A 10,186-nucleotide genomic window follows, 5' to 3' on the forward strand; every position below is an offset into this window, starting at 1 on the left:
ATAAACAAGTCTTTCCTTGATCCTCCCCTGCCGCGAGCGCCCTCGGGGACCTTGGCAGCTGCAGCCGCCCGAGGATCTCTTCCAGAAAGGGGGCGTGGCCGCGGCTCCAGGTTCGGCCCGGAGCGTTCCGGGGCTTTACGGGGGCGGGGCCAGACCGCTGTCACCGGGCAGGAGAGAACGTTGCGAACGTGCGCCGGAAGCCCATTGGCCGAGGCGGGCCACACTCCCGGGTCTGGATTGGGCCGCTGCGCCAAGGGGGCGTGGCTTCCCGCGCTAGTCCTTATAGGCCTCTCAGCGCTGGTGCCAGGGACCGCCGCAGGCCGAGGGGGAGGCGCGGGTGGGTAGAAGGGACAGGTCTGGGCAGCGCTCGGGGTTTGGCACCAGTTCGCGCATCCATTCAAGCGGCAGTACGCACTGTCCCAGCAGTTCCCGCTGACCGCGCTAGCTGGTGAGTGTCCCTTGTGTGTGTGCTGATCCCTGCGCAGGGAGGCCTCAGCCGTGCGAGTCCTAGCGCTCGAAGTCTGGTCCAGCCCCCAGACTGACGCCTCGTCCGTGCCTCTCTTGTCTTACAGCGTCTTCGGCGCTCCCACCTCCTGAGCTCATCTGCAAACGTTCTGGCGTCCGTCCTCACCATGCCTAGCCTTTGGGATCGCTTCTCTTCGTCGTCCTCCTCTTCGTCCTCGTCCTTGTCCCGAACTCCCACCCCAGATCAGCCGCCGCGCTCAGCCTGGGGGTCGGCGGCCCGAGAAGAGGGGCTCGGCCGCTGCGCGAGCCTGGAGAGCTCGGACTGCGAGTCCCTGGACAGCAGCAACAGTGGCTTTGGGCCGGAGGAAGGTAAGCGGTGGGCGGGGGCCAGTCGCGACTCGAGGAGCCGGGGAGGTGAGAACGCGCCGCGCTAGAAGGAGGAAAAGCCACCTTGGCCTCCTATTCCATCAGAACCCAGATTGCAGTGGGGGAGGGGGATTGGAGTATAGGGTACGAGTGTGGGGCGGAAACAGGCACGGAGTCGGAAAGAGTGCTGGTTTCTTAGCGAAACAGCACCTCCCCCTTTTGGATCTGCTCTTACACCCCTCCTCTGTGTGCTCTCCCTTCCAGACTCGGCATACCTGGATGGGGTGTCCCTGCCCGACTTCGAGTTGCTCAGTGACCCGGAGGATGAGCACCTGTGTGCCAACCTGATGCAGTTGCTGCGGGAGAGCCTGGCCCAGGCACGGCTGGGCTCGCGGCGCCCGGCTCGCCTGCTAATGCCTGGCCAGCTGGTGAGCCAGGTGGGCAAAGAACTATTGCGCCTGGCCTACAGCGAACCGTGCGGCCTGCGGGGGGCGCTGCTGGACGTCTGCGTGGAGCAGGGCAAGAACTGCCACAGCGTCGGCCAGCTGGCCCTCGACCCCAGCCTGGTGCCCACCTTCCAGCTGACCCTCGTGCTGCGCCTGGACTCACGCCTCTGGCCCAAAATCCAGGGGCTGTTTAGCTCCACCAACTCTCCCTTCATTCCTGGCTTCAGCCAGTCCCTGACGCTGAGCACGGGCTTCCGAGTCATCAAGAAGAAGTTGTACAGCTCTGAGCAGCTGCTCATTGAGGAGTGTTGAACTTGGGCCTGGGGGGCTGACACTGCCCCCACGGCAGAGACAGCTGAACTTTTGGGATGTACATCGGCAGGCAGGAGCTGAGGGACTGATGGCTATCGTTAGAAAACTGACAACCACCTGAGGGGAGGAACCTCTAGGTGCGGGGAGCATAGTGTTTCCGAGGACGCTCACTGAGGCGTGTGCGGACGGCTCCCGTTGAGGGCACGTGCCCCTCAGCACTGTAGCATGAAACAAAGGCTCGGGGCCTGCCAGGCTTCTGGCTGGATGTGTATGTAGCATGTACCTTATTATTTTTATTATTACTAAGAGTTAAGACAACAGTGATGTGACAGCCAGGAGAGCAGCTGGGCTGCACTGGCCTCTGCAGAAGGGGTGTGCTCAGGGGAGCTGGTCCTGGTGGGAGGGGGGAGGTCATGGAGGTGATTTGTGTTTGTGGTCTGAAGGGGCCAAAGGTGTTTGTTCCTTGTTTTTGTATCTTTTGTCTTTTTGATCAGAGCTCCACTACTGACCTGTTCTAGGCAGCTATCTTACAGACGCATGAATGTGAGAGGAGGAAGGGGCGGGTGTTGGGATCACTTGGGGATCTTTGACACTCAAAGAAAAAATACACCCAGGAGCTGCGTGTGGCCCATCCCCTGCTGTGTTCTGAAGAGTTGAGTCTGAGGGGATAGAGCCTTGGGGTGGGGGCTGGAACCCCACCCCCAGAGGAGTGCCATCTGGGTCTTCCATCTAGAACTGTTTACATGAAGATACTCGCTGTTCATGAATACACTTGATGTTCAAGTATTAAGACCTATGCAATATTTTTTACTTTTCTAATAAAAAAACATGTTTGTTAAACAGTTGGTTGTCTCTCATCAGTGCCATGAAATAAAAGGGAGGAGGGGGATGGGTGCTGGTAAAAGGCAGGTTTCACTGGACTTGCATCTACCTGTGTGTTGTTTCTCTGTCCCTTTCTGGGGCTGCCTGCCAGCCTGGTAATGGAGGTATGTGGACTGTGTGCCATCTGCCAAAACCCTGGGTCCCTTGGCTCTATGCTGGCTGAGGCTGCCAGGGGAAAGCGCTAGAAAGTGCTGGAAGGTGAAGGGTGAGTCAGACCTCCCGCAGAGCCAGAGTCTCAGGGAGAGCTCACCTGGCTGTCCTGGGTAGAAGGGCCGTGTATAAGGGCCCCCTGAGCCTGAGGTCTGCATAGGTACTAAAGGGACTGCAAAAGACTTTTTTTCTTTCTGTGAAAAAAGTCACAGTTGTATTTGTTCTATAGTCATGAAAATTACAAATTCTATCTCTAGATACAAAAAGGTTAGGGAGCAGGACCAAAAAGGTTAGGGAGTTAGGAAATGGAGTTTGAAAAAGATGACTTAGTTCAAGCCTCTTACTGGACAAGGAACCTAGGGTTCAGAGAAGGGCATGACCTGCCACTGGGAGGTGTGGCCCAGGCAGCTGCAGAATGCACCAGGCACATGGAGGTCAAAGAAGGAAGGAGAGTGGTGAGGGCTTAGAGAGCAAGGGGACTGCAGGCCTGTCTTCATGAATCCCTGGGGTGAACTGGACTCATCAGGCTCTGGGCCCCGGTTTCCTTATCAGTGAAATCGGGGTTGGCGCAAATGAGGGCCAAGGCCCTTCCCACTCCTCCCTCCCTGTGACAGTGGGGCGGTCCTCCCACACTGGCCTCTGGAGGGTTGTTATCACCTCTCTTCCTGGTCCCAGACAGGCCTTGTTTGCCCAAGTGTGAAACCGCAGTTCTTCCACTTGCGTGTGTAGTCAAATCTCTTGGGGGCTCCGATTAATGCATAGATCCCTTGGCCCTGGGTGAAGATTGTGACTAAGTGTGTCTGAGGTAGGGCCCCAGGAATCTGCATTTTCACCAGAGATTCTCACACAGGGTCCTCAACTTTGGGATATTTAGAAGACTCTCATCTCTTTGGTAGAACTGCTTTGTTCCCCAAAATAAATGAACTTGGGTTAGAACTGGATTTGAACATGGTGATAACAAATAAGAAGGTGCCTGGAGCAGTCTCAGGAGAGCCCTCATATTCATTTTCCTGGTACATCCTCCTAACAGCCACCCTGTGAGGGGTGGCAGGTGGGACAGGAGCTGTAATGCTTCACAGACTAGGCAACAGAGGCCCAGCCCTCGAACACCTGTCTTCTTCTGACCATGGCTGCCCCTGTCCACTCTCAGCCCCTCAGGATGGGAGCCGGGAGTGAAGCAGGCTCAGCACTTGGGCGGTGTCTGAGGGGCACTTTCCAGGACTAGAGATCCATGCCTATGTTCATGTCTGTGCTTCCCTGGTGCCAAAAGAGGGGCAAGGAAAGCGACAGTGTCTAGCTCCAGACCAGAGAGTTTTCTCGGTACTTGGAGGCAAAAGCTGGATGAGGTGGTAAGCCCTAACCCTTCTCCATGAACAGGAGGCAGCAAGCACACTCGGCTCCTTTTAGTTTTCCTTTTTCTCCCAAAGCCCCTCGGTACATAGTTCTGTATTTTTAGTTGTGGGTCCTTCTAGTTGTGGCATGTGGGACGTCACCTCAGCGTGGCCTGATGAGCAGTGCCATGTCTGCCCCCAGGATTCGAACTAGCAAAACCCTGGGCTGCTGAAACAGAGTGCATGAACTTAACCACTCAGCCACAAGGCCGGCCCCTACTGTATGCCTTTCAAAATCTTCGATATTGGGCCCTATTCACCCTACTCAGGCTGACTGCCCACTACTCCTTACCACTCCTCTTTTTTGGTACAAGTCAGTATGGCCTGCCCTCTTCTCTAGCCCCAGACTCTGCTGATTCCAGTGCTTTCTACCAGTGATGTGGTCCCTCTCTCTTACCTACAAACCCTGCCCTTCCTTTAAGGCCCAGAGCAAGTTGTAGCCCTTTTATAGCTGCCCTCTGCCTCCTCCTGCCTCATCCTTCACAATTGCAGTGTTGAAAATTTAGCAGTTTTCTAATCTCATTGTATGTTCTTTGTTTTGTATCCCAGTTCTGGGATACCCCTTGGGTCCCCTCAGGCCTGGCTGTCCTCCTCTTCTTTGGCTCGGACAACACAAAATTCCCCCACCAGCCTTAGACCCTCAAACTAAGGAGAGAGGAGGGCAGGGTAGAAACATTTAGTTGTTATTATGCCTGCCACCTAACGTGGAGGAATGTTAGAGGCTGCGGTCTGGGGAGGGAGGTAGTGTCCTTAGTGGTTAAGGCTACTGTGCATGAGAGTTAGTGAAAGCTGGGTTTGAATCCTGGCTCAGACATTTCTTAGTCGATGACCTTGAGCAAGTCACTTTACCTGTCTAAGCTTCAGTTTCCTCATCTGTAAAATGGGATACGGGTGAGGAAATTATGTATATCAAGACATAACTGAGGTCCAGCCTTGGCAGAGGAAGCCAGTGGCCGGGCAAGAGGTGGTGGCCTGAGCCGTGGCGGGGCTGGCTGCAGGGCAAGCGCCTGCAATAGGGACTTCCTTCCCTTCTGGTCCTACTTCCCTCTAACGCCTTTTCAAAAGTCACCATCTTAACAACAGTCATGTCAACATATTACCTTAATAAATTCTTTCTTTTTTTTTTTTCAAAGATTGGCACCTGAGCTAACAACTGTTGCCAATATTTTTTTTTTTTCTGCTTTATCTCCCCAAATCCCCCCCGTACATAGTTGTATATCTTAGTTGCAGGTCCTTCTAGTTGTGGCATGTGGGACACTGCCTCAACATGGCCTGACGAGCGTTGCCATGTCCGCACCCAGGATCTGAACCAGCGAAACCCTGGGCCACAGCAGCAGAGCACACGAACTTAACCACTCGGCCACGGGGCCAGCCCCTACCTTAATAAATTCTTATACAAAACGTCATTTGTGGGGAATATGCTCAGAGAGCTTCACTTCTAAGCTGTGTTCTTCTAAGCCTGGCACATATTAAGCCCCCTATATAAGGCTCCTTTAATTCTACCTCATGCTTCAGAAGGAAATGCAAAGGCACAGAGGGGCTCAGTGAGCGGGGCTGCAGGGCTAAGATGGGAAGTGTGGCCTCTTCCCTCCCGGGCCTTCCACTCAATCTCCTGGTTCTCAGGGTGTCCAGATCAGCCAGACAGTTTTCTTGGTATTTGGAGGCAAGAGCTGGATAAGGCGGTAAGCACTAACCCTTCTCCAAGACCAGGAGGCAGCAAGCACACTTGCTCCTTTTCTTGGGTGGCCAGACAGAAGCCAGAGGAAAGCTGCTGGAGAAGGCCAACTGCTGCTGGGGCAGCCCAGCAGAAGGCTGAGGAAACACAAGGCACAGAAACCAGGTTCAGTTAATAGATTATTACAGGACTCTGTAATTATCCTGGAAGGGGGTCTCTTTATGAAGGAATCACAAATTTGAAAACAGCCCATTAAACCCAGGCACATCCATGCAGGGGCCCAGCTGAGGAGTGTCCATCTCAATCCCAACCATGGCAGCTACATGGAAACACCTGTGGCCATGTGGTACTGATGGCTCTGAAGGCAGATACTGACGGGCTGTCACTTGATTACTGCATTCATTCATTCAACTTATATGACTTAGATATAATTAAAAGGGTCCAAGGCAGCTGCAAGAGAAAGCCAATTTAAGCAGGAACCCTTAAGAAGCCAATATTGAAATTCTCTCTCTCACACACACAAACACATTCGCATATAATCACACACATACTCACAAATAATCACATACATTTACAAGCAAAACTATGGGGCATAAGAGGAAGAGGAAATGGGCACATATTCAATTTTCCCTAGCTCTAACTTTTCAGGAAAGAATACCCAACGATATAGAATAACTAAAAGTATATAAGATGAAACTAATTAAACTGTATATTTAAAATTGGTGATTTTATTGAATGTAAATTATACCTTAATACCAGAAAAAAATTTTTTTAAAGACTATATTTTTCCCCTTTCTCCCAAAGCCCCCCTGGTACACAGTTGTGCCTGTGGTTTTTTTTTGTTTTTTGTTTTTTGCTTTTTCTCCCCAAATCTCCCCCAGTACATAGTCATACATTTTAGTTGTGGGTCCTTCTAGTTGTGGCATGTGGGATGCTGCCTCAGCATGGCTTGACGAGTGGTGCCATGTCTGCACCCAGGATTTGAACCGGCAAAACCCTGGGCCACCGAAGCACAGTGTGCGAACTTAACCACTCAGCCACAGGGCCGGCCCCAGAAAGTTTTTTAAAAAGTATATATACACAAAAGTTAACTCAAAGTGGATTATAGACCTATATATAGGAGCTAAACTATAAACCTCTTAGAACAAAATACAGGAGTGAATCTCCATGATGTTGGATTAGGCGATGATTTCTTACATATGACACCAAAAATACAAGTGATAAAAGAGATCACCAAGTTGGGCTTTATACAAATTAAAAACATTTGTGTTTCAAAAGACATAATCAAGAAAATAAAAAGAAAACCCACAGACTGGGAGAAAATATTTTGCAAATCATATGTATGATATGATAAGTGATTTGCATCTAGATTATATAAAGAATTCTTATAACTTAACTAAAAATGACCAAGGGGTCTGAATACACATTTCTCCAAAGAAGATGTACAAATGGCCAATAAGCCAGTCATGAAAAGATGTTTAACACTATTGATCATCAGGGAAATGTAAATCAGCAGTACAATGACATACCATTTCATGCCACCAGAATGGCTGTAATCAAAGAGACACAGAAGAACAAGTACTGGCAAGGATGTGGAGGAACTGGAATCCTCAGACACTGCTGGGGGGATTGTAAAATGGTGCAGACACTTTAGAAAACTGTTTGGCAGTTCTTCATAACATTAAACATAGAGTTACCATAGGACCCAGCAATTCCACTTCTAGGTATATATCTTAGAGGAACGAAAACATAAGCCCACAGGGGCTAGCCCAGTGGCCGAGTGGTTAAGTTTGCGTGCTCCGCTTCAGCCGCCTAGGGTTTTGCAGGTTTGGATCCTGGGCGTGGACATGGCACCACTCATCAGGCCACGCTGAGGTGGCGTCCCACATGCCACAGCTAAAAATATACAACTATGTACCAAGAGGCTTTGGGGAGAAAAAGGAAAAATAAAATCTGTTTTAAAAAAACATATATCCACACAAAAACTTATATATGAATGTTCATAGCAGCTTTCTTCATAATATCAAAGTGGAAGCAACCCAAATGTCCATCAACAGATGAATGGGTAAACAACATGTGGTATATCCATACAATAAAATATTATTCATCAACAAAAAGAAATGAAATACTGATACTACAACATGGATGGGCTCAAAAACATTACACTAAGTGAAAGAAGCAAGTCACAAGAGACCACATATTGTATGATTCCATTTACATGAAATGTCCAGAATAGGCAAGTCATAGAGATAGAAAGTAGATTAGTGGTCGCCTATGCCTGGGGGACTGAGGAGTGATGGGGGTAACTGCTAATAGGTACAGAGTTTCTTCTTGGGGTGATGAAAATATTCTAAAATGGATCGTGGTGGTGGTTGTAGGACTCTGTCAATATCCTAAAAACTATTAAATTGTACACTTTACATGGTGAAATTTATAGTATATAAATTACATCAATAAAGCTTTTTTTAAGTACACATTTTTAAAAATTCATAGAATTGAACACCTAAAAACGGGTGCATTGTGCCATATGCAAATTATACCTCTATTAAAAAAATTTTTAACACCTCCAAAAAAGTACATTAAATGAGCTCTGGAAGGTTTTTCTTTTTTGTGAGGAAGATTGGCCCTGAGCTAACATCCGTGCCAACCTTCCCCTATTTTTCTATGTAGGAGGCCGCCGCAGCACGGGTTAATGAGCCATGTGTTGGTCCACACCCAGGATCTGAACCTGCAAACCCCACGCCACTAAAGCAGAGTGTGTGAACTCAACTACTACACCACCAGACCAACCCTCTAGAAGTTTTTTTTTTTTTTTTTTTAAAGATTTTATTTTTTCCTTTTTCTCCCCAAAGCCCCTCCAGTACATAGTTGTATATTCTTCGTTGTGGGTCCTTCTAGTTGTGGTATGTGGGACGCTGCCTCAGCGTGGTTTGATGAGCAGTGTCATGTCCGCGCCCAGGATTCGAACCAACGAAACACTGGACCGCCTGCAGCGGAGCGCGCGAACTTAACCACTCGGCCACGGGGCCAGCCCCAACCCTCTAGAAGTTTTAAAACATAAATTGGGGATCCATAATTATGGTTGTTTAGTGTAAATATGGCAAATTTTTCACTAAGAAAAGGAAAGCAAAGAGAAGGCATGAGCATTTTGGTTCAAGTTTTATTTATTGTCTGTCTCTGCCAGTAGAAGCTCAGCTCACGTTTTTTGTGCACCTAGAACACTGCCTGGCTCATAGAAAATGCTCAGTGAATGCGTGTGGAAGAAAGGAAGGATGGAGAGGCCCATGACATCTCAAATTAGCCATCTTCTCGAGAGGCCCATTGGGCCTCTTTTTCTCATTCTGGTAAAATACACATAACACAAAATTTGCCATCTTAACCATTTTTAAGTGGACAGTTCAGTAGTGTTAAATACATTCACATTGTTGTGCAACCAGTCTCCAGAATCTTTTCATCTTGCAGAACAGAAACTTTATACCCATTAAGCAATAATTCCCTTTTTCCTCCTCCCCTCAGCCTCTGGCAATCACCATTCTTCTTTGTGTCTCTATAAATTTGACTATTCGAGGTACTCATATAAGTGGAATCATACAATATTTGTCTTATTGTGCCTGGCTTACTTCAATTAGTACAATGTCTTCAAGGTTCATCCATGTTGTAGCATGTGTCAGAATTTCCTTCCTTTTGAAGGTTGAATAATATTCCATTGTATGCATATATCACATTTTGCTTATCATGGATAGATACTTGGATTGCTTCCATCTTTTGGCTATTATGAATAATGCTGCTATGAATGCGGGTGTACAAACTCTTTTCAAGACCCTGCTTTCACTTCTTTTGGGTATATACCCAGAAGTAGAACTGCTGGATAATATGATAACTCTATTTTTAATTTTTTGAGAAACCACCAAACTGTTTTCCACCGTGGCTGCCCCATTTTACATTCCCACCAACAGTGCACAGCACTTCCAAGCACTTTTATGCCTCTCTCCATCCCAGGCCAACTCCAAATACCCCGACCTTCATGTCCCATCGCACCCACGACTACCAGGTGGGAAGCAGTGAAGGGCTGGATGAGGGCTACCCATCTGCAGTATTCTGTGATGTTCCAGGAGGTCAGAGGAGAGAGGGACATCAGCCAGACAGAGCGAGGACAGGTTCCCAGAGGAGGAAGAATGAGACTTCAGCACTGAACATGTGAGGGCAGCTCTCCTACTCCTCTCACCTGGGCCTCCCGCAACACATTCCGATTCCCTGTCAGAGCCCCTCTGGGGGGGGGGTAGTCTGAGGGCTGGGGACAGAGAAGAGGAGCTGATTTGGGCTGGTACATCTCCGAGGACAGGAGAGGAACCTCTGTCCTCTGTCCCCGGGAAGGAGGGCTGAGGATTGGGCACCTGTCCCAGTGGCCCCCAACACATTCTGAATCTCCAAAAATTTTAGTTGACTTTTGCTATCACTGATGGAGCAACTATATGATAAACCTGTGACTTCAGTAACAC

General features: G+C 49.0%; 1 protein-coding gene across 1 annotated transcript; it reads left to right on the forward strand.

Moving 5' to 3' along the window:
- Positions 1-302: 302 nt before the first annotated feature.
- DDIT4 (DNA damage inducible transcript 4) lies at positions 303-2,429 on the forward strand. Its single transcript, XM_001502859.6, has 3 exons — positions 303-448; positions 573-834; positions 1,096-2,429. Exons 2-3 carry the CDS (start codon positions 633-635, stop codon positions 1,587-1,589), a joined length of 696 nt encoding a protein of 231 aa, XP_001502909.2. The 5' UTR covers positions 303-448; positions 573-632; the 3' UTR covers positions 1,590-2,429.
- Positions 2,430-10,186: the final 7,757 nt, after the last annotated feature.

The sequence above is a fragment of the Equus caballus genome, chromosome 1 (genome assembly GCF_041296265.1).
Source record: "Equus caballus isolate H_3958 breed thoroughbred chromosome 1, TB-T2T, whole genome shotgun sequence".
Lineage (NCBI taxonomy): Eukaryota > Metazoa > Chordata > Mammalia > Perissodactyla > Equidae > Equus > Equus caballus.

What these genes read in the sequence shown, in the direction of transcription:
- DDIT4 (XM_001502859.6), top strand. Translation starts at nt 633, where the DNA reads ATGCCTAGCCTTTGGGATCGCTTCTCTTCGTCGTCCTCCTCTTCGTCC. An exon ending in TGGCTTTGGGCCGGAGGAAG is followed by an intron (nt 835 to 1,095) that starts GTAAGCGGTGGG and finishes TCTCCCTTCCAG; the next exon opens with ACTCGGCATACCTGGATGGG.